Below are 23,755 nucleotides of genomic sequence, written 5' to 3'. Positions count from 1 at the left end.
TCTCGCAGGAGATGTATCGCCTTGTATTTCTCGACGTGGAATAAAAGAAAACGGCCTTATGATGTAAGTCCACCGTAGCCAAGTCTTCTTACCTTTGTCACTTTCTTTATGGTATTCATTGATGTAGAAACGCAACTACAGTTAGCAGCAACGTCCGTCCGCGTCTTCGTTAACTATGTAGCGCTGAAAGACTTCCAGCTAGTGAAAATAAAGAAAATCCATATTTTAAGTAGCGACAACAAACGTTCATGCTGAAACAAATTTCGAGAAAACACTGGCACCTTTGGGTTCAATCTACGGCTTCGCCGTACAACAAAGTTTTCAATTTACCTAGGTTATATACGTTAAACTTAAAGGTGACGTTGCTCTGAACCCACCCTTCTGCGTTCGAGAATGCGGTGGGTACACCAAAGGAGGAATAATAAATGTGCCAATAACGCGCGCCTATCCTTTTACCAGCAAAATGATATCTTTAAACCAGTTGTTCAGTTGATACTTTAACAAGACGGTTTAAGAAAAAAGTTTTATAAACTACAGTAAATAATATGGCTGCCCCGTAGCCCCAAGCCAAAACCACGAAGTGAAGCAATGTGCACACTACGCTTGCAGCAACTAAAAAAGGCAGTGAGGTCGTTTAACTGTCGAGTTACCTGGTTCAATGCACGAGTGTAGAGACTACGACACTCCTCCCGCGCATATGAATGTCTCCAGCACTAGGCCTCCTACCCGTTTCAGTTTCATCAGGTTCCGGCACCTTACCACCTCATAGCGGAAAACACTGAGATTCGTGTCTAGTGGTCAAATTACGGCGACTTTAACTATAGAAACGGTACATCCCAGGTCGACTTCAGCGAACACAAATAGACTCAAGAACAGAAGCATTTTTTATTACAACCACAGTGCTTCAAATTGAATAGCCGATTGGACAAAAACAAGGACACATAACTAACAACCTACTCGAAAGTTCGCCTCCCCCACCCTTTTAATTTTCTTGTTCTATTTTTCTATTCTTCCCCAAAATCGTATGAAGCGGCAAGAGCCCCATTCTCAAGACGGAACTTTCATTCTTTCCGCTAACGGAGACTTCTGCTTGGTGACCTTGCCCTTCGAACTCTTCTTCTTTGACGGACGGGGTTGCATCCACGACAGATCAAAGTGCCCGCCATTCCTCTTCCCGGCGTCTTGCAGCTTGTGGGCGAGCGTGGACACGAGGTTCGGACTTCTCTCCAGGGACATGTTCTGCAGTATAACCTTCAGAGGTGCAACGTCTTCCGATCTTGTCACATTGATGCAAGGTTCTCCTAACCCGATGCATTGATCCAGAATACCAAGCACGAGGGAGTTCTGCCTGGTCGTGGTGGCCGGCAGTTGCCGAAGCACCGAGACGATGAACTTCTCTGTGTCCTTCACGCCAGCACCAAGTGCCCTGAAGCTGTGGTTATAACTGTCCAGCAAGGTTTCAGCAAGCATGGCCTTGCGTTTGGGGCTTTTCTCGTTTGTGTAGGACTGAAAGAGTTCGGAAATTAGCGTTTGGTTACGAACTTGAGGATCACTCAAAGAACGGCCTTGTCCCGGGTTGTCAAAATGGTGGTCATCTAGGTTTATGGGGGCCTGGAGCCACCCCTTCAGGTATTTGAGTTCAGACGGAGAGCTCTCGGAGAGGTAGTCGTGAGCCTTCGGCTTCAGCAATTCGGAGCTGCGCTTCCACCGCCTCAGCGAAATTGAGTCGATGTAGGCGTCCTTAAGCGCCACGATGAAGTCTGAAACCTTCTTCTTTACTTCTTTCGAAAGTGCAAAGCCGTCCCGAATGCCCACGTTGCAGAGCGCGAAAATTAGGTTGTGGATGTCTCTCGAGGGCAGCTTTGTACACTCGTGACCGTCGCAACGGAGAGCTATTTCCAGCAGTCTTGCACGATCGTTCGGCTCCAGGGCGATCTTCTTGGCGTGAACTACTTTCAGTAGGGCTATGAACGACCTAACGGCTGTAAGCGGTAAATTACCCTCTCCCATTTTCCACACTTCTTCCAAGTCGCTGACGTTTATTTTACGGTTCGCCTTGGCATTTTTACGTGCTTCTGCGAAGAACTTTCCAGTGAGAAGAGCTTTTTCGTCTTCCGACAGCATCGGTTCTCGTAGCTCGTCCAAAACGACGCCGTAGTCTCCAAGTTTATAATATACCATCTCATCCCCGTCTTCGTCTACCTCTGGCTGCAAGTTCAGTGCTCTCGCGATATCAATTATGAGCCACTTCTTTTGGGGCGCGGAATTTGGAAAATACCGGTCTACTAGCATATCAATTGTGTCCATGATGCTTTCGGGCACTTCTTCGCAGAGAATGCCAGCGCATGGAGATTCTTCGACTCTGCTTATGTTGCGCTCCGCATAAAGCAGATGAATCAAATGAATTAGGTCGGGTGGAGTAAGATCGTCGACAACGGTTTCAGCGATTCCAATTACATAAGCCTCTTTTGGAAAAAGCTTGGTGATGATACTCTTGTGGTCAATAGCACACAGAAAGACGCTCACAGCTTGAACCACGATATTGTGAGGAATCTTAGTGCCGTAGGTTTTCAGGAAGCGGGCAATTTCGAAGGCTACTATAACTCTTTGACTGGGGTCGAGGCGGTCACAATGTCGCTTCAGATCTGTCAGGGCGAGAGAAAAGATGTCGTAAGCCCTTGTAGTCCCAATGTAAGCCACCTCAATAAAAAGAGATCTGAGAACCGTAGAGTTTACGGTAAGGTACCCCAGGTCCTTGCGCAGGATGGCAAGAAGTTGCATGAGATAACCTATTTCGGGTGTAATAACCTCCGTAGAAACTTCGACAGTACTTTGTGATAAAGATGTTACGACTATGCCGCCAGTTCCTGTAGAAACTTCATAAGATGTTGTTTCAGAAGGAGGTAGGGTAGTGTGTATTTGACCGCCGGTTTCCCCTTCCTTTGTAAAAGGACTTGGTGATGTCTTAGGGGTACTACTCATTGAGGTGTGCGTACCGAATATCGGCGATGCAGGACTAATTTCCGTAGTGCCAGCACTGCCACTAATAGGAGGAGCGGACGGGTATATTACAGACTGTAATCCAGAAGATGTTAATTCTTCTTTCGTTGAAGGCCACACTCCAGGTGCTGAAGATGGGGACAGTTCCGTTGTTTTCGGCACCCCAGTGCCACCAGGTAGTCTTCTCGTGGCGCTGACGGCAGTACTGAATAGCGTTCCCGCGCGGGGAGAACTTGCAGAAATAACTGTTTCTTGTGATGTAGGAAATATTTGTGTCAAGCCAGGAGGAGGAGACGTTGCTTCTTTAGAAGGAAGCCAAGTCGGATGAGAGGAAGCTTCACCAGTGGTGATTGGTGCTACAACTTCAGTCGTGCTAAAGGGTGTGATCTGTGTTGGAACAAAAGTAAACGGATATATTGATCGTAAAGATGGTGGAATGGTCGTTTGCTCTCTTGAAGGCAGCTCTGTAGGCCTTGGGTGTGAGATCGATTCACTCGCAGGAGAGCTTTCGGTAAACGTTATCTCTGTTGTTCTTCTTTCGAGAGGGCTAACGGTACTAATATGTGGCGGAACACTAGGATGTACCTCTTTCTGCAGAGAAGGAACAGGTGTTACTGTTTCGGTGGGAGGAAACCGAGTCGAATATAGCGGCGGCTTGAACCTTGTTGAGGGAAGGCTTCCACTAGTTGCAGTTATCTCTTGTACAACTTCGGTGGTGCTTATGGGAGTAATAGGCGGAGTAGCAGTAGGTAGTATTTCTGTCTGCCCTGGAAGAAGAGATATCCTTGTAGCAGTCGGAGGGAACGACGTCGGGTGAGACGGAGGATAGAATCCTGTTTGCGTGAGGCCTTTTGTGGTAGTAGTAATTTCTAATGTTACTTCAGGAGTACTTATGTGAGTAAAATATGGAGGTAAACTAGGCGATATCGCTGTCTGTCCTGGGGTAGATGGAGTTTCTGTTTCTATTGGGGTAAACCCAGTCGGATGAGTTGATAACTTCATTCCTGTTGGAATAAGGCCGCCTGCACTACTAGTGGTTTCAGGTATCACTCCAGTCGTGCTCATGACAGAAACAATTGGTGGAACACTCGGCACTATCCCAGTCTGTCCTGAGGGAACAGGTGTTTTTGTTTCTATCGGAGTGAACCGGGTCGGATGAGTGGGTAGTTTGAATACTGTTGACATGGGGAATTTTGTTGTAGGAATTTCTGGTACTATTTCAGTAGTACTCATGGGAGTAAGGTGTGGCGGCAAACTGGGTATTATTTCTGTTTCTATTGATGGAACTGGTGTTTCTGTTTCTATAGGAGTGAACCGAGGCGGATGTGTGGGCATCTCGAATCCTGTTGACATGGTGAATTTTGTTCCAGTAGGAATTTCTGGTACTATTTCAGTAGTACTCATGGGAGTAACATGTGACGGCACACTGGGTACTCTTTCGGTCTGTATTGATGGAACTGGTGTTTCTGCTCCTATCGAAGTTAATCGAGTTGAATGTGCAGGTGTTTCGAACCCTGTTGGCGTAGGGAATTTTGTACCAGTAGGAATTTCTGATACTATTTCAGTAGTACTCATGGCGCTAACAAGTGGCGGCAAACTGGGTATTATTTCGGTTTGTACTGATGCAACTGGTGTTTCTGTTTCTATCGAAGTTAACCGAGTTGAATGTGCAGGTGTTTCGAACCCTGTTGGTATTAGAAATTTTGTACCGGTAGGAATTTCTGGTACTATTTCAGTAGTACTCATGGGAGTAACATGTGGCGGCACACTGGGTACTCTTTCCGTCTGTATTGATGGAACTGGTGTTTCTGTTCCTATCGAAGTTAACCGAGTTGAATGTGCAGGTGTTTCGAACCCTGTTGGTGTAGGGAATTTTGTACCCGTAGGAATTTCTGGTACGATTTCAGTAGTACTCATGGGAGTAACATGTGGTGGCACACTGGGTATTATTTCTGTTTGTACTGATGAAACTGGTGTTTCTGTTTCTATCGAAGTTAACCCAGTTGAATGTGCGGGTGTTTCGAACGCTGTTGGTGTAGGGAATTTTGTACCGGTAGGAACTTCTGGTACTATTTCAGTAGTACTCATGGGAGTAACATGTGGCGCACTGGGTATTATTTCTGTTTGTACTGATGGAACTGGTGTTTCTGTTCCTATCGAAGTTAACCGAGATGAATGTGCAGGTGTTTCGTACCCTGTTGGCGTAGGTAATTTTGTACCGGTAGGAATTTCTGATACTATTTCAGTAGTACTCATGGGAGTAACATGTGGCGGCAAACTGGGTATTATTTCTGTGTGTACTGATGGAACTGGCGTTTCTGTTTCTATCGAAGTTAACGGAGTTGAATGTGCAGGTGTTTCGAAGCCTGTTGATGTAGGGAATTTTGTACCGGTAGGAATTTCCGGTAGTATTTCGGTAGTGCGCATGGGCGAAACATGTGGCGGCACACTGGGTACTCTTTCCGTCTGTATTGATGGAACTCGTGTTTCTGTTCCTATCGAAGTTAACCGAGTTGAATGTGCAGGTGTTTCAAACCCTGTTGGAGTAGGGAATTTCGTTCCGCTAGGAATTTCTGGTACCATTTCAGTTGTACTCATGGGAGTAACATGTGGCAGCAAACTGGGTACTATTTCTGTTTGTACTGATGGAACTGGTGTTTCTGTTTCTATCGGAGTGAACCGAGTCGGATGAGTGGCTATTTCGAATTCTGTTGGCGTAAGGTATTTTGTACCGGTAGAAATTTCTGGTACTATTTCAGTAGTACTCATGGGAGTAACATGTGACGGCAAACTGGGTACTATTCCTGTTTGTACAGATGGAACTGGTGTTTCTGTTTCTATCGAAGTTAACCGAGTTGAATGTGCAGGTGTTTCGAAGCCTGTTGATGTAGGGAATTTTGTACCGGTAGGAATTTCTGGTACTATTTCAGTAGTACTCATGGGAGTAACATGTGGCACACTGGGTATTATTTCTGTTTGTACTGATGGAACTGGTGTTTCTGTTCCTATCGAAGTTAACCGAGATGAATGTGCGGGTGTTTCGAACCCTGTTGGTGTAGGGGATTTCGTACCGGTAGGAATTTCTGGTACTATTTCAGTAGTACTCATGGGAGTAACATGTGGCAGCAAACTGGGTACTATTTCTGTTTGTACTGATGGAACTGGTGTTTCGGTTTCTATCGGAGTGAACCGAGTCGGATGAGTGGGTATTTCGAATTTTGTTGGCGTAAGGTATTTTGTACCGGTAGAAATTTCTGGTACTATTTCAGTAGTACTCATGGGAGTAACATGTGACGGCAAGCTGGGTACTATTCCTGTTTGTACAGATGGAACTGGTGTTTCTGCTTCTATCGAAGTGAACCGAGTCGAATGAGTGAATGGTTTAAATCCTGTTGACATAGGGAATTTTGTTCCAGTAGAAATTTCTGGTACTGTTTCAGTAGTACTTATGGGAGTAACATGTGGCGGCACACTGGGTACTCTTTCCGTCTGTATTGATGGAACTGGTGTTTCTGTTATTATGGAAGTTAACCGAGTTGAATGTGCAGGTGCTTCGAACTCTGTTGGTGTAGGGAATTTTGTTCCACTGGGAATTTCTGGTACTATTTCAGTAGTACTCATGGGAGTAACATGTGGCGGCAAGCTGGGTACTATTTCTGTTTGTATTGATGGAACTGGTGTTTCTGTTTCTATCGGAGTGAACCTAGTCGGATGAGTAGGTATTTCGAATTCTGTTGGCGTGCTGTATTTTGTACCGGTAGAAATTTCTGGTACTATTTCAGTAGTACTCATGGGACTAACATGTGGTGGCAAACTGGGTGCTATTTCTGTTTGTACAGATGGAACTGGTGTTTCTGTTTCTATCGAAGTGAACCGAGTCGAATGAGTGAATGGTTTAAATCCTGTTGACATAGGGAATTTTGTTCCAGTAGAAATTTCTGGTACTGTTTCAGTAGTACTCATGGGAATAACATGTGGCGGCACACTGGGTACTCTTTCCGTCTGTATTGATGGAACTGGTGTTTCTGTTACTATGGAAGTTAACCGAGTTGAATGTGCAGGTGTTTCGAACCCTGTTGGTGTAGGGAATTTTGTTCCACTGGGAATTTCTGGTACTATTTCAGTAGTACTCATGGGAGTAACATGTGGCGGCAAACTGGGTACTATTTCTGTTTGTATTGATGGAACTGGTGTTTCTGTTTCTATTGGAGTGAACCTAGTCGGATGAGTAGGTATTTCGAATTCTGTTGGCGTGCTGTATTTTGTACCGGTAGAAATTTCTGGTACTATTTCAGTAGTACTCATGGGAGTAACATGTGGTGGCAAACTGGGTGCTATTTTTGTTTGTACAGATGGAACTGGTGTTTCTGTTTCTATCGAAGTAAACCGAGTAGAATGAGTGGGTGGTTTAAATCCTGTTGACATAGGGAATTTTGTTCCAGTAGGAACTTCTGGTACCATTTCAGTAGTACTCATGGGAATAAGATGTGGCGGGACACTGGGTACTCCTTGCGTCTGTATTGATGGAAGTAGTGTTTCTGTTATCGAAGTTAACCGAGTCGGATGTGTAGGTATTTCGAACCCTGTTGGTGTAGGGAATTTTGTACCGATAGGAATTTCTGGTACTATTTCAGTAGTACTCATGGGTGTAACATGTGGCGGCAGACTGGGTACTATTTTCGTTTGTACTGATGGAATTGGTGTTTCTGTTTCTATCGAAATGAACCGAGTCGAATGAGTGGGTAGTTGAAATCCTGGTGACATAGGGAATTTTGTTCCAGTAGGAATTTCTGGTACTGTTTCAGTAGTACTCATGGGAGTAGCATATGGCGGCACACTGGGGATCCTTTCCGTCTGTATTGATGGAACTGGTGTTTCTGTTCCTATCGAAATTAGCCGAGTCGTATGTGTGGGTATTTCGAACCCTGTTGGTCTAGGGAATTTCGTACCGGTAGGAATTTCTGGTACTATTCCAGTAGTACTCACGGGAGTAACGTGTGGTGGCAAACTGGGTATTATTTCTGTTTGTACTGATGGAACTGGTGTTTCTGTTCCTATCGAAGTTAACTGAGTTGGATGTGTGGGTATTTCGAACCCTGTTGGTGTAGGGAGTTTTGTACCGGCAGGAATTTCGGGTACTATTTCAGTAGTACTCATTGGAGTAACATGTAGCGGCAAACTGGGTACTATTTCTGTTTGTACTGATGGAACTGGTGTTTCTGTTTCTATAGAAGTGAGCCTAGTCGAATGAGTGGGTATTTCGAATCCTGTTGACATGGGGAATTTCGTTCCAGTAGGAATTTCTGGTACTGTTTCAATAGTACTCGTGGGAGTAATGTGTGGTGGCACACTGGGTACTCTTTCCGTCTGTATTGATGGAACTAATGTTTCTGTTTCTATCGAAATTAACTTAGTCGGATGTGTGGGTATTTCGAACCCTGTTGGTGTAGGAAATTTTGTACCGATAGGAATTTTTGGTGCTATTTCAGTAGTACTCATGGGAGTAACAAGTGGTAGTAAACTGGGTACTACTTCTGTTTGTACTGAGGGGATTTGTGTTTCTGTTTCTATCGGAGTGAACCGAGTCGGATGAGTGGGTAGCTGCAATCCTGTTGACATAGAGAATTTTGTTCCGGTAGGGATTTCTGGTACTATATCAGTAGTACTCGGGGGAGTAACATGTGACGGCAAACTTGGCACTATTTCTGTTTGTACTGATGGAACTGGTGTTTCTGTTTCTATCGGAGTGAACCGAGTCGGATGAGTGGGTATTTCGAATACTGTTGGCGTGGGGTATTTTGCAACAGTAGAAATCTCTGGTACTATTTCAGTAGTACTCATGGGAGTAACATGTGGCGGCACACTAGGCACTATCTCTGTCTGTCCTGAGGGAACTGACGTTTCTGTTTTTATCGGAGTAAACCAATTCAAATGAGGCGGAAGCTTGAACGTTGTAGTCATAACACCTTCAGTAGCAGAAGTAGTTTCCGGTTCTACTTCAGCTGTACTCATCGGAGTAATAACTGGTGATCCGCTGGGTGGTACTCTCGTCTCTATTGACATTGTTGGCGCTTCTGTTGGCCTGGAGACTAGCGAGGTGAGAATCGGTGTATGCTTCAATTTGGTTGTTTTTGTGGGCGCAAAGGTTGTCTTTGGGACTACTGCAGTGGTGCTCATTACTGTACTCTTTGGTGGTAGAACACTGGGGGACAATGCAGTCGGCCAGGAAGAGGGCGTCGTTTCTGTTTCTCTAGACGGCGACCACGTTGGAGGAGTAGGTGCGGTTGATTTTTCTGTCGTGAATCCTTCGGGACTGGTTACCGTTCCTGCTACTTCAATAGTGCTGACGGGCGTTACTTCAGTTGTGCTCATGGGAGTAACATGTCCTGGCAGACTAGGCACTGTCTCCGTCTGCAGTGGAGGAAATGGTGTGTGTGTAGCTATTGGGTGGAACCAACTAGGTTGAGAAGACGGCTTCGTTCCCGTTGGTATGGGGCCTTCTGTACTGGTAGTCATCTCTGGTACTTCTTCAGTTGTGCGCATTGGGGTAATAACTGGTGGCCCACTTGATAATACCCCTGTCACAACTGACGCTGTTGGCGCTTCTGTTTTTCTGGGGGAAGGCGAAGGGAGAAAAGTTGGCGGTTTCAATTCAGTTGTCTTGAATTCTTCTGGTGTTGTTGTCTCTGGGACTGCTCCGGTGGTGCTCAGTGGTGTACTCTGTGGCGGAAGAACACTCGGAGATAATGCGGTCGGCCAGGGTGGAGGCGCCGTTTTGGTTTCTCTAGATGGCAGCCATGCTGGAGGAGTAGGTTCCGTCGATATCACTGTCGCGAATTCTGGGCGAGTACTTATCTCTAGTGTTTCCTCGGTGGTGCTAAAAGGTGTAACAGGTGGGGAACTATAGGGAATCTCTGTGGGCTCTCGAGGAACGTGCGATACCACCGGAGTGGTCTGCATTGGTCCCGGGTAATATATCGTTGATAAAATCCTGCCTTCTGTTGAGGGGAATTCAACTTGCGATCCTGTTATCCTAGGATAAGACGTTGAGGTCACGGCGGTAGAGTACTCCATTGGTAACGTTTCCGACGTATGTTTGAGTGTTCTGGAGGTTTGAGTTCCCCGTTCCACAGTGTACGATGTTTTTTCTGCTCTTGGCGTGGTTTGAAAAGGGATGGCAGTTGATACAGAGCTTCCAGGGAATCCTGCATGTAGATATATTTAATTAGCCGCGTGACACAATCGTACGTTAGATAGTTTCTGCCGAAATGCACGCTCCACCGTCACGGGACGATATTTTTCGGGGGGGGGGGGGGAAGGGGTGGGGGGTTAGTTACTTTTTATTAAATTTCAGAATAATGTTTTCAATATACATGTATATTCGTTTGTCGCCGCCGTCAACTATTTAGTAACAGAATGAAAGACTCTTTTTTCTAACCGGCTGAAAAACCTGTCGCTTTGAAAATCTGTAGTCGGAAAAATAATGGTTACTTTTTCAAGTAGCGGCCACTTTCTCTTGTTTTGGGTAATCGAGGTATCTAATTTAAAATATTTTAACCAAGAGTAACTGTAATACATTAGTTGTTGTGTTTTTTTTTTCGGGTAACGTCTACAACAATCCCCGGGCGTGTGCCGGCAAACCTAAAATAAAGCTGAGATCAAAACTTTGTTCGTAAAAAAGCCGTTTACAACTCCCTGTAACGCCGAATTTGAGCGCAGCTCTTGAGGATGAGGAGGGAAGGCTACTGGGGGGTGGGTCACGTGACCTTGGGGGGTCACGTAACGATGCCGATGACGTCATCAGTGACGATAACGATGCGAATACCGATGACGTCATCAGTGATGATGACGATGACGATGCGGATGCCGGTGACGTCATAAGTGACGTCACCGGTGACGTCATCAGCGATGATGACGATGCAGATGCCGGTGACGTCATCAGTGACGTCATTGATGACGTTATCAATGACGATGACGTCATCGGGGGGCACGTGACCTCGGGGGAGGGGTTCACGTGACCCTGAGGGGCCTCGGATTGGTCACGTGACCTTGGGGGACGTGACTTTGGGTGTCACGCGATCTTGGGGGTCACGTGACCTCTGGGGATCATGTGACCTTGGGGGTCACGTGACTTTGGGATGACCTTGGTGGTCACGTGACCGTGCGGTGACCTTGGGGGTCACGTGACCTTCAGATGACCTTGGGAGCTCACGTGACCTTGGGGTGACCTTCGTTACGCCGACGCCGACTGCGACGCCAACGCCGACGGCGACGCCGCTCAAGCCGGGAACGGGCCCCTAAGAGCTGCGCTCTAAAATTTACTTTATTCTTGAACTTGACGAAACATCGCGCACAAAGATACAAGGAGAAACGAGGAGGAAACACAGGACACACTACCTCGTTTTTACTTGTCTCTTTGTGTCAGATTTTTTATCATGTTCAACGTTTACCAACTCGCACAGCTTACCACTTTGCTATTTTTTTATTAAGATTAGTTCCAATTGGGTGCTTTTTGGTTTTTGCCCGTTTTGATAGAACTGGCATGGGAGTTAGTTTTCAGTGTTTACCGGTATATATATATATATATATATATATATATATATATACATATAACACGGAACCATAACGTTTAAGTAATGTATCAGAATATTTATACCCGGTGAACCAAAACATCAGAATACAAACACAAAAGAAGCAAAGATGAAAGAAAATTGGAAAAGACGAACGGACCTGTTAGTGTTGTAAAGCTGAATCCAGGGCTGGTCGGGGTGAACATCGTGCTCATGCGTAGCGGCAATGACGGCGTCGTTTCATTGAACACATTCACAGCGCAGGCGTCAGAACCTGCAAGGATCGCAAAGCTTTACCACCGAACCCACTGCCTGGTTCTAAGGTACCGGGTGTTTGGGAGAAAAAAATAAACGCGTTTTTCTCGCCGCAAAAGTAAAACAACACCTAATCAAACGCAATACCCCGTTTCACCTTATGTTGTACCGCAGAAAAGGCTAGAAGCGCGAGCTCATAGCGTTGGGCGATGCTCTTAACGTACGAGAGCTTGTTCCGCCGAGATGTGCCGTACACTGTTAGCAAGTCCCGTGTATTTGGCGAATATTTGGGGTGAAAAACACGCCATTTACACAAATTACCATAAATTTACACGATGAGTAACGGATAATTCGTTCAGAAATCATGCGAGGTTGTAAAAAAACGTGTTTTGGTTCGGTCATACACGCATAACCGTGTAGCCGACCTCGAAAACACGCATCGCCCGCGGCGACGACCGCGGCATTGCCGGCTATCGAAGCACCGGAATGCTTGGGGACACACTTAGAAAGGACCGTCGAGACAAATGCCGCGGAAAGAAACATGTCTCAGAGACAGATATGCACCAAAAGTAATTGCGACATGTCGCAGGACGTTGGCGAAACCCACGCTTACCGGGCTCGCCGCCATCTTCTGGTCGATGGCAATGCGGCTTGCTTCATGTCGCCCATGTTTGTATTTAGTTTAGGGGTCCTGATCACAGTTTCTTAGACACCACAAATAAAGTTATGGGTCTAATTATTCGTTCCAAACAGTTAAAATGGATATAAAAAGCGTGTCCTCGATGTGAACACGTGACATTGCAGTTGGTTTCGTTTTTGCTTCAACCTTCAACTGCAAGCGATCTGGCGATCTGGCCACGGCGCAAGCGCAACGCCGATCTACGCTGGAAGCAAGCGCCGGTTGGCTTTCGTTGCTTTTGTTTGACCGGAGAAAATCTGGCAAGTACGCATGGCGTCGCTACTGTTTTGGTTTGACCAGAGCCGTATATGGGGAGAGTTTGGTCAGTCTATGATCTCGCCGCCGTAACGCTCTCCTCCCAAGTGAGCCAATCAGCACGCGGCGTAGAGCGAGAGGCATGAGCGCATGCGCGTGAACTCCCGGCTGCTCCCACCTGAGTGGGGAGGGCCGCCATCTTCGATCATTCTCCCGGCGAAATGCGTGGGATCGGCATCTAAATCTCGATTATTGCCTTTTATATCGCTGACTCTGGCAAGAAAATGACATTCTGTTATTCCTCGGTGGGTTAAAAAGCTAATAAATGAAGATTTTTGGGTGCATGGCCACAAACTTTTATTCAGGCGAAAAAGAAGTCGGCCCGTAGCAGACGACGCGTAGCCTCAGCAGTGCTCTTCTCCGACCAGTCTCCGACAGCGTTGCTAAAAAATGGCGGTCGTCTCCTCTCTGCTCCCTTCTTTCTCTCTCGCTCCTTCGGCGCTCTCCTCCCTTTCATTTACTTTTCTCCTCTCCGGCGCCTTCGTCGCCACACCCACTGGCCAAACTCTCCCAATATACGGCTCTGGGTTTGACGGGACGCCAGAAGCTTCGCATAGAGCTTCGGAGTTTGCGAGCACATAGTGAAGACGTGACCGGAGAAGTGCCCCTGTGATGTTCCTGGAAGACGGAAAGTAGCATTCGTAATCGTCGTGTGTGCTTTGAAAGCGAAGGGAGTCACAGGGTCCACGAGTTCGCAACCACAAGCCAAGGTTCACGACAGCGCGGCGTTGACTTCGGCGATCTCGTTCTGTTTGGTGCAACCCGGCGAGGCGAAAAAGAGCTGAAACATTCGTCGTGTGTGGTGCGGTGCTTTGTATTCCGGGTCTGTTTGAACCACGCTTTTAACACGGAGCGCAAATTGTTTGTTGCGTGGTGGAGGTTCAACGGGTACAGTCCCGTCGTCGTCAACTGATCCGGTCCAGCTGGTCCGGGAGGACGCAGCGAGCGTTTTTAGAAAGTAAATCTTCCTTCGTTCCGTTTCGAACTGTGGAAGTATCCCGACACATACCGTGAGTAAGAAGCAGCGGGCGTTTTCAACAAAATTACGTTGTTTTAATTGAATAATGGACTCCGGATTGTTGTCTTAAATCTGCCGTTTTTTAGGCTTCGTGTTGGACTGCGTTTGCATAGCGACGCACACCGCTCGAGTATGATTCGGTCCTGCAACGAGTTTGTTGCGGCAATCATGCGGCGTGAATAAATAAGGGCAAGGTTTCCTACCTGCCCACAGATGCATGTACTGAGACCATTTTTTTATGTTGTGAACGTAGTGCTCTTTCTTTATTTTGGAAGACGCGTTGGTGCATTTATTATGGTACAATCACTTGAGAGCTGAGAAATTAGAGAGCGAGCAAGCTTTCTCAACTTTGTCTCTTTCTCTCTGGCACTGCCCTGTTTCAGTTTCAGTAGGCATATCTACTAGCAGGTACAAACTGCTCTAAAGCAGGTAAAAAACGGGAAGCTTAGGACGGTGCAGACTCCGTGTTTCGCGCTTTTCGCAAGGTGACAGGGTAAATGCTTTTGTGAGATATGCGGAATATGCAAGCGATTTTGTTACGCCCGTCGTTTGCGTCTCTCCAGCAAAACGAATAAGATGATCTACTACAAAGGCGCAATCACAAGCCAAGATTTAAGATAGCAGTCGTTTGCTTCGGTAATCCGTGTAGCTGTAGTTTACCCTGCTCTCTGCAACACCGTGTCATGACGAAGAGCTGGAATGGTCACGGTTTGTGCTGGCCTCCCGGTTGACAGAAACCCGCGTCGCCCGCATCGGCACCGAGTGCGCTTGGGCTGTTGATGCTCCAGCCTTTCATCCGCGGCTTGTCGCCAGCTCATCCTGCTGCTCAACGGTGAGGAAGCGGCGAGAGTAACCTCGGAAGTGAATGTAAATCCTCGTTCATTCAGTTATCCCGTGTCAAAGTGTGGAAGATGTCCAACGTGTACTGAGGGCGGGAACTACGAGCGTTTTGCCTTGCTTTTATAACCGAAACCAGAACAACGAGATAACTGCCTTGCGTACTCTAAAATGACGGAAGCAATAAGTTTCAACAGGTCGAGTACGTCACCGGGGATGTAGGCGAGACGGTGCACACTGTTTAAACGCTTGCAGTATCCACGAGTGGTACCAGGAAAGCGACGTCAACAGAGAAGGAGCTCGCGATTCAGCATAATACACTGCTACGGGCCCGTGTATCTTCAAAGTTCGGGGTGGTGGCAGTATAAAAAAAAGACGCATCAGCGCCCACACCAGTGTTCACGAATAACACCGGTCACAAACTCCCAAGCCCCACCGCTCTTCTCGACACCGACACGACATACGACAACAAACTGCATCAAAAGTGAAGGCGTTTGCTCCCGTACTGCAACTGCTGCAACTAGCGGAAGTGAAGTGTTGGGCGGATGTCCGGATGTCTTTCACCAAAATATATAAAAAATGCTTTGCGCAAGGATCATTTTCATTTATTATTGTATACGTAATGACAAAATCCCAATAATTTGTTTTCCTATCTGATTCAAGCTAGTCGGACTGCTCATAACACTGGTCAAGCAAGAAAATAACAAAAATTTGAACTTTTTCACGACCGGTTTAAGATTTATTGTTAACATATCATTATTTATTGCAACGGACTAGCATTATAGATTTTGCCTCCATACTTTTTAAATGCAAACAGTTCTAACACACGGCTGTCCATTGCGCCGTGTTTTGTGTATTCTTCTATAAATCTGTAATGGTCAGTGACCAAGGAGCTCACCCGCACATGTCAAGCTTATATGCGCCGCGGGGAGTAATGAATTTCGAGTAGGAAGTGTCGGGCGTGGTGTCGGTTGTTGTGTTTGTGTATATGTCGGTGCCGTGTAGCTGTGTGCTGTGTTGCCTGCGTTGTATGTAGGGTTGCTGTGTGGCCGTGGTCGTTCCCAGTGTTAACAGACTCGTCTTTTTTTTAAAAACAGGCTGCTAGAAATCTCGATAGGTGGCGCAAGTTACCGCCCGATTCTAAATAGTTTGCTCAAGTTATTTATCCATGTGAGTTCGGCATTCGTTTTTTTCTTTTTTTGTCTAGCGGCTCGTTGAAGCTATTGACGCCGCCGACCGCCGACAACACACGTACGTACCTTTGCAAGTAGCTACGTCCGCCGCTTGGAGACTTTACTGTGTATAAAAGACATCGAACGAGAACTAACGCGCCCTGTGTGCTTTCAATTCGGCTGAAAGGCGCGCGGCTCGCTGGGCTCGTCTCTCGCCTGTTCTCGGCCGCTGGCCGCCATGCTTCATAAGGAACACGCTCGAAACGGTTTTGCGGAAGGCAGACATGGTGTAGCGTGTTAAGTTTACACAGCAACTCATGTGTAGACGAAAAACACAGATGGCCTCGTGTAAAACGAACACGTTTCGACGTGTCCGCTATGGGACAACGGTTTACACGTCTGGGCGTGTTATTTTTGCTAACAGTGTAGAGCAAGGAGTTCGCGCTTGTAGTCTTTCCTGTGGTAGATAATAAGGTGAAAGAGTATAGCCCTCCGCCCAATCTAGCGTTAGCGGCCTCGGACTACATTTCAAAATCTCGGAAGTTACCGTTATCCGAAGAAAAAAAGAATATAAGCAATTTTTGTGTAATCAAAAACTGCCGACGAACGACAGCCCGCAAATACCTGGAGTTTTAATGGCGTGTGCCACCGCCAGAATAAAACCCATCTTCTAATTTATTATTTGCAAAAATCGATTATAATGTTAAAGCCAGATAACGGTAGGTTCTGAAATTTTAACGTCTGGTGCCATCCGGTAGTGCTGTCATTGGTTGGAGACTAAGAGGTCGATGATGCGCGGTTCTTTTATATAGCAAGAAAAACTCGACACTTGTTTTTCTCCCGCGTTTTTTTGGCGTTAATCCAAGACCTCAAAATCCTTACGCCTAAATAAAGTGAGATCACCGTAGGGGATGTTCACAGCGCAAGACTATATGTGAGACAAGTGTTCCATGATGGTACTTCAGCGCATCAAAATGCAGGGAGAAACACATCAATCAAAGGACAACATAGAAAACGCCAAAGGAAAGCATGATGACGAGGCAGCCAAGCTCACGCATTCACTGGTTGAGGTTGTGGCAAAACAAAAGCACGTGGGCGCATTTGGGGGGGGGGGGAGGGGGGGGGGAGGGGGGGGGAAGGGGGTTAATAAAAGCATGAAGTATGACGAACTTTCACGCCATATGCCTAATTCCAACGTTTATCACCAGGGCAAAAAATGCCGAGTCGCTGGGGTACAAACGCATGCGCAGCGTTTGATATTCCGCAGAGAAGGGCTACTGCGCATACCCTGAATGCGCCACTAAGCCCCGTAAAGCAAAAGTGGCAGTACGCGCAGAAGGCGAGTATTCGAAAGATCACATCGTCTTATCGTCTGATCCTACGATCAAATAAAGGCCAAAGCTACGGGCTGCCAGGTCCCATCACGAACGTGTTACACAACCCCAAAATATATTGGGCCGACGTAAGTGTCGGTGATTGGGTCGCAGAGCACTGATAAAGCACGTGGTTTCTATAGCTCGCTCTTGATTGTGGACCACGTGTCACGTAGGTTTGGATTTTAGTACTGCCATAAGGGCAAGATGAAGTATTTTTGACTGTAGAGAGCCTAGATTACATAGAGTCTCCAACTGTGCAATATGGGTCACGTTGTTTATGGGCAGCGTTTGCAATACGAGCTAGGAGAGAATAGAAAAAGCGTCGATTTTTCGCAAGCGTCTTCGCCTTTCCGCCCGCTTTTCCCCTTCCCACACGACAATGCAGCGCACTGGTGACCAAACTCCGCGTGAGGCGCCCGAGATTAAATTGCAAATACCACCAGAGATTTCAGTCGCTCCCTCTCTTAAATCTAGGCTCTCTCTTCAACTACAAAGGAGGCAACGTCACCCAGCGGGTAAGACGTGAAGGACAAGAGCAGGATCTACCACCTACCCAAGTGTGCAGCAAAAACTGTCGCGGCCTAGATGATGCGGAGGAAGGGCAGTAAATGCAAGGAGTTGCTGTTGTCAACAGCCTGTGCAAATTATTTTTACGGTGTCGCGAGTATAGTTTAACATAAAAGAAAAAAATGCATAGGTGACGCTTTCAGTTGCTTTAGGCCAGACTGAACGTTACTAAGATAGATTTGAACACGAAATATGTAATATAGCCGGATCCAATGCACATGCGTTACAAGAGAACGTCGAAAAAAAAACGCCATGTGGCTGTTTCATTTAGCGGACTTCTCGCCATATCTGGGCGGCAGAGACATCACGACCAATTTAGTCGAGTAAACAAGTGAATTGTTTAATCATGACAATGACTTAAGTAAATATAACATGATAACAATACGCGTCCTACTACCACACACTTGGTGTCTCCCGATTTTATATGAAGATATATTTCATTTTTTTTTAAAATAAAATCGACAACATTTATTTTTACCAAAACAGAGAGATGCACTATAGTTATGATTTTTCGTTTTCGGGTAACACCCGAATTTGCCCAATTTTTACGCCCCGAATATGTTTCTAGAAATTTGGGGAGAAATCGGGTTCAACCCGATTTCTCCCCAAATTCCGAGATTACTTTGTCCCTAAGTTTTATTGTTTTATTTATTTCTACAAAGCAAGGAGTTTGCGGAGCACATTCTAGCTCCCCGACCTTGTGGCAACGTTGCTAGATCCCGTTGGCTTAAATAAACCGGACGGTGACGTAGTTCGATCCCTCAAATATTACACTGCCGTGAAGTTCATATATAGCGGATTTTTTCTTATATTTTCGACCGCACACAGTAGAAGGAAAGGGAGGCGACTGCGCTCAAAACTGTGATTTGGTAGGAAGATCCAGTATTTTCAGACAGGTGTCATTGTCTCTCGACCACCCGCGCCAGTGTTGCATCCTTTCCTCCTCTCCCACCTTCCTTTCTCTCGCCCTGCTTTCTTGAGTTGTCACCGACTATAGGTATGAATCTTGCCCACCCCTCCTCCCCCTTTTCAACGCCCAGTAAGGTTGAATGTTTGTTTACTTTGTAATCTGTAATTAGGGAGTTTTAGAATAACGTACGCAATTTTAGCGCACGCCAGCGCTAAATTTAGCGCTTGTATTAGCGACGCGATGCAAGAGAGTTTTAGAATAGCGTTTCTCCGTCGCGACGCAAAAAACTGTATCAGCTCGCGCTTGCGACGCCACCAAGATACACTCAAAATTTTTATTTCACACACGAAATGCTGCAACATTAGAAAAAAAGAAAAGCAAGTTTTTTTGGTTCAGAGTAACAATTTAGATTTGTTTAAACATGAGAATGCGACGCGAGCGGTTGACCGGTCGTGTCCGCTTGTGTCGCCTCGGCAAGAGAGGTCTCGTGTACTGACCTTCGCACATCGTACCTTCGCCGAGAAATGTTCGCGCGTCGCAAGCATCAACTTGTCGGTGATCGTTGCCAAACCGAGTACAATGTCGTCCCGTAATGAAAATCGCACTCGCGAGGATGCCGCCGACGTCGCACTCACGACGCCGCCAAAGCAGCCGCCGACATAATCCTGGAAGCCGCCATTTTTTTAACTCTGCTGGTCTTGGCTTTAGCCAACTTCTCATCACGAATCCTGCTTGGAGAAGCGCAAAGGCTCTTTGCGTACGCACGCTATTTCCGAGAAATAGCGCACGCTAAAATTGCGCACGCAATGCGCGAGACCTGGTTTGCGTTCGGAGCATGCGCAGTGGCGACGACGCTATTCTTTGCGTACGCAAACCTTTAGCGTGCGCTATTCTATTGACGCAAGATTGTATGCTTATAACATAGTCAACGAAGCACCTTTTTTCATATCCATTTGGAACTGAGAGCGAAAGCAAGCGATGCCAATCGAGTGTCAGCAAAAGCGTATCGTCTTGTGCTTAGTGTGAAACGAAGGATATTACCACGTGCATGATCGAGGGGATACGCTCCTCCGTTCATCTAGAAGATTCGCGTGCACCCTTACCCCGCGCGTAAACGATAAGGAGGGCAGAATGACCCTGCCTAGTTAACGCCCCTGAACAAGAAAGGTAGCGACTAGGGTGTAGCGACATCGTCTCCCTCCTCCACTGACGCGCAGACCTTTTATCTTTGTGTTTTGCTCTTTTAGAGCCACGCGTCCATTGTAGCGCCGCCTGGATCGCTCCAAGATATCAGACGGCCTTCCTATACATGAGTCGGAGCAAAGACAAAGTCTGAAAGACACGCGAAATACATACACACAGGCTCAAAAACGCACTGTCACGGTCTACCAGCCTCGAAGAATGTGCTCAAAGAAAGACGATGAAAGCCGTGACGGTGCACAGTCGGCGTTATTTGATTGGTGCCATGAGCTCGTAGCATGCACTGCACTCCGACAGCATAGGCATTCCTTCTCCCTCCTTGTCTCTCATGCACACTCTTATTTTTATATTTTGCTATTTCGCGCTCGCGCGTCGACGGTAGCGCCGCCTGGATCGCTCCAAGATAGCAGGCGGCACTCTTCAAAGGATGTCGCTACTTTTCTGTATACAGGGGCTTTATGCCTAGTCAGTCTAGTCCTCGCTCTTCCCCCCCCCCCCCCCCCCCCGCCCCCCTTCCCGCCGAACGTTCTAGATCGAATATTCGAGATGACCAGCATAGTAGATAGAGAGCCGAGCACCGTATTGCCGATTCCCTCACTGATTGTCTCCCTAGCGATAGCCGGCTGTTACGCCTAAAGGCCTCCGTAGGAAGCTCTTATCTAGGGGTTTCAGTTACGCCGATGTACCCGTCGCTTGCTGATGCCGCCGTTCGACGCTCGCTGCTGCTTTCTCGACGTGTGTTCTTCTTCTTTTTCGTTTCTGGCGCAAGTTCGCTCTCATTCAATCATTAGTTGATTTGGTATTTTGCTGCCTCATCATCTTTGATTCGTGACAATTTCATCCGTGTTTTCGCGTCGCCGGCTTTGCGCCTGCTGCACGAGAGGAAACTTTAGCGCAACTCTGCGCTTACCATGTGCTTCACTTCCTTCTAAAGTCCCCTTAGCTCTTTCTCGAATATTCGACTTCGAATGTTCGGGAAAGAACTATGGCGACGCTGACTAGGCAAGGTCACGCTGGCTTCTTTGTCGTTTACGCTCGAAGTAAGTGTCTACGCGAATCTTCTATACTCGTTTTCACCTCAAGAAAAAAAAAAGGGAGCTTTGCGCGTTGTTCATACGCCGCGCGGAGTTCTTGCAATCTTTGGTTGTCGGAAGCAAACACGGTGCTTTTGGAGTTTAAAACGTGTACGTGTTGATTAGGTAACATACATCTAATCTAAAATGCACCTATACATATATCTCGATTTTCAGCATAAAGAGGGATTTTTGTAATGCTCGGCGAGAAGCCGGACTTTTTTTTACTACGGTTCTTGAGGTGAAAAAGTACTTTAGATGAACGGAGAAGCGTATCTCCTTGATCATGCACACGGCAATGTACAGTGTGGGCGAAATGAATTGAACGCGTTTTAAACTGACCGCATAAATCGATTTCTTTGCTTATCGCGCTGGGATTTACTACGAAAGTGCCGGAAGTTGGTGGAAGCTTTCGCTAAAATTGGGCAAAAAGTGGCTCACCTGAGTACATAAAAAAAACATGTTTTCTCTACACTTTGCGTCAGCGATTTTCTGATGATTTTGGGATAAAAGGCTTAGTAATAATTTATACATAAACAATATCACCTTTTTTTATTTATTTTTATTTCGACTCTAGAGGTTTCGTGTATTCAAGCTCTCGATTAATGAATGTACCAGCTTCGAATACCTCTGCAGTAAATCTCAGCGCGATATGTTAAGAAACCGATTTGTGCGGTCAGTTTAAAGTGCGTTCAATCCATTTCGCCCACAGTGTATATAGGCTATATTTTGGTAGTAAATTGCAACGTCGTACTTTCCAAAGTGCTCTATGCCGTACTCGTTGTCTCTGCTCAGATCTTCTTTTCTTTTGGACGATCCACGCCTCCTCGAGAGTGATCGAGACGTGACACCTGTCACCTTGCACTCGACTGTCGTTAAGTGGAATGGATGATTGTAGATGTGCACCACCCTATATCAATCCTCCGACACAATATGTCATACTGTGAACAAGCGCGCATGCCAGCCATCTGTTCACCGAGGATACGACGACCTTTGGGAACCGTGCATCAACGAAGGAACATTACTTCAAGCCGGTCCTTCTAATCACAAGGGTGCTTGGATCTTAGATCTTGACCGAGAAAGTACGAGTTCAACCAGGGGCCAGAAGTAAGCTCCAGCTCGAGACGGGACAACTGAAGGACCTCCCTCCCGTTCTCAATCTGTTGGTGGCTATAATCTTTGAAATCTAGAGCCAGAAATAATTTGGGTGTGCCCACTTTTTTTTTCCATCCATATAATTCTTTATGTGTCTAACCTGCAAACGACTATACTTTGTCTCATTCGACGATGGACTAAAGGCCAAAGCCACAGGCGCCAGATCCAATCACGTTCAATGACACGCTTAACATTGATTAGGGGTGGACGAATAATGCTCGAATCCAAAAACGCCGCATGATTTCTATAGCTTCGACGCTGCAAAGAGCCTACATGTCGTGGCTTTCTTTGCCACGTAAAATTGTTGAGTCACTCAGTGCTCTTCGATTCGAGCCACTGTCCACCCGTCCCCTCATCAGTGACCCGAGACTCAGGCACCGATACGTGCATCGAAGCGAAATACCGCACAATTTCTAAGTGGCTCGTGATTGGATCTGGCGGTTCGTAGCTTTTGCCTTTAGTCCATCGTAGGGTGAGACGAAGTATAGATGTCTCACCAAACAAAAACACGGCTTCGTATTCCAAAAGTCATCATGCCACCGATTACCCAATGATAGAGTACATGTCCAAGTAGTACTAGTTTTTAGTCATTTTGGTAATCTTTGATTTACGAAAACTTAGATCTGGTACAATGAAATGTTAATCTGTCAGTGCCCATGGTCTATTGTATACAATCGGCGAATAGAACCACGGGTCCACGATAACTCGCACGGTGACGGCATATGAAAAATTACCCAGTGTCGTCTGGCGGCTGCGTGACAACCTACGTAAATCAGAAGGCCAATTTGACTCCCAGGTTTTCAGAAGGTAAAACAGAAAAAAAAAAGAAACGCCGAGCCGACGCAGTGAAACTACAACAAAGGATCAGTCGTGGACGTCATAAAACTTGGCTCGGTGACTTCTCATTTTTTTTTCTTTTTTACTCAGCAAACACCGCAAGGCCTGTCTTGTCGTGAGACACGGGTACACGTTTTTTTGAGTTGACATGGAGATTCGGTAAAATAATTTAGGCAATACTAGCCGACACAACCAGGTGCTTGTCAGCAAGACAGGTGTGCGGTCCCACGGCGAAACAATGAATTACTGATGCAACGCCTGGGCTCACTACATAAAGTCACTTGGCCATTCCTTAAAGTGTCCACTTGCTGTATTCCCACGTAGCGTGAAGGCATTCCTTGCTTAAGCTAAATAGAGTTTCTTGAGATACGTGTGATCGCATAAAAACAGTGTTAGGGGAAAAAAATAAAACAGTAAATAAACTCAAACTTTCTTCACGTAAATTTGGGAAAAAATCTAAACCAGAAAACTTTTGTTTTAATAGTTTATCACGATTAACAGCTCAAATAGCTATGTTCTTGTGAATTTATTTCAGGAAGTGTACCAGAAATCATACACTATATTGGTAACTAAGTATTACTGCAACTCAGGAAGTGACTAAAGCAGGGCCGTTAGTAAGCAAACAATCCTTTCTTATGCAGAAAGTTCAGAATCGATTGTCTTCTGCCGAAATACCCTCAACAAATTGGGGTGTGGGTATTCTTATACAGCCTGCCTCAACGGGCGACTTGTCTCTCAGCTGTAGATGAGAAATTTAGCCAGCGCAGTACAACCGCTAGTCCGTGATGTTT

General features: G+C 46.3%; 2 protein-coding genes across 2 annotated transcripts; one reads left to right on the top strand and one right to left on the bottom strand.

Moving 5' to 3' along the window:
- Window positions 1-901: 901 nt before the first annotated feature.
- On the bottom strand, window positions 902-4,296 carry LOC8037465. The gene has a single exon (XM_002405014.5). The coding sequence runs from the start codon at window positions 4,231-4,233 to the stop codon at window positions 1,048-1,050; it is 3,186 nt and encodes a 1,061-aa protein (XP_002405058.3). The 5' UTR covers window positions 4,234-4,296; the 3' UTR covers window positions 902-1,047.
- A 277-nt stretch (window positions 4,297-4,573) lies between these two features.
- On the top strand, window positions 4,574-23,537 carry LOC115324609. Its single transcript, XM_042287025.1, has 4 exons — window positions 4,574-4,601; window positions 4,845-5,009; window positions 8,253-8,354; window positions 23,500-23,537. The coding sequence occupies exons 1-4, from the start codon at window positions 4,574-4,576 to the stop codon at window positions 23,535-23,537; spliced, it is 333 nt and encodes a 110-aa protein (XP_042142959.1).
- Window positions 23,538-23,755: the final 218 nt, after the last annotated feature.

This window comes from Ixodes scapularis, unplaced genomic scaffold (genome assembly GCF_016920785.2).
Source record: "Ixodes scapularis isolate PalLabHiFi unplaced genomic scaffold, ASM1692078v2 PGA_scaffold8__174_contigs__length_109621045, whole genome shotgun sequence".
Taxonomy (NCBI): domain Eukaryota; kingdom Metazoa; phylum Arthropoda; class Arachnida; order Ixodida; family Ixodidae; genus Ixodes; species Ixodes scapularis.
This window is presented reverse-complemented; position numbering and strand designations above follow the sequence as displayed.

Bases quoted from the DNA above. Each gene is read 5' to 3' on its own strand.
- LOC8037465 (XM_002405014.5), bottom strand. From the start codon at position 4,233: ATGAGTACTACTGAAATAGTACCAGAAATTCCTACAACAAAATTCCCC.
- LOC115324609 (XM_042287025.1), top strand. From the start codon at position 4,574: ATGGCGCTAACAAGTGGCGGCAAACTGG. The intron at 4,602-4,844 runs GTATTATTTCGG...TTGAATGTGCAG, and splicing joins AACAAGTGGCGGCAAACTGG to GTGTTTCGAACCCTGTTGGT. The intron at 5,010-8,252 runs GTGCGGGTGTTT...TAGTCGAATGAG, and splicing joins CGAAGTTAACCCAGTTGAAT to TGGGTATTTCGAATCCTGTT.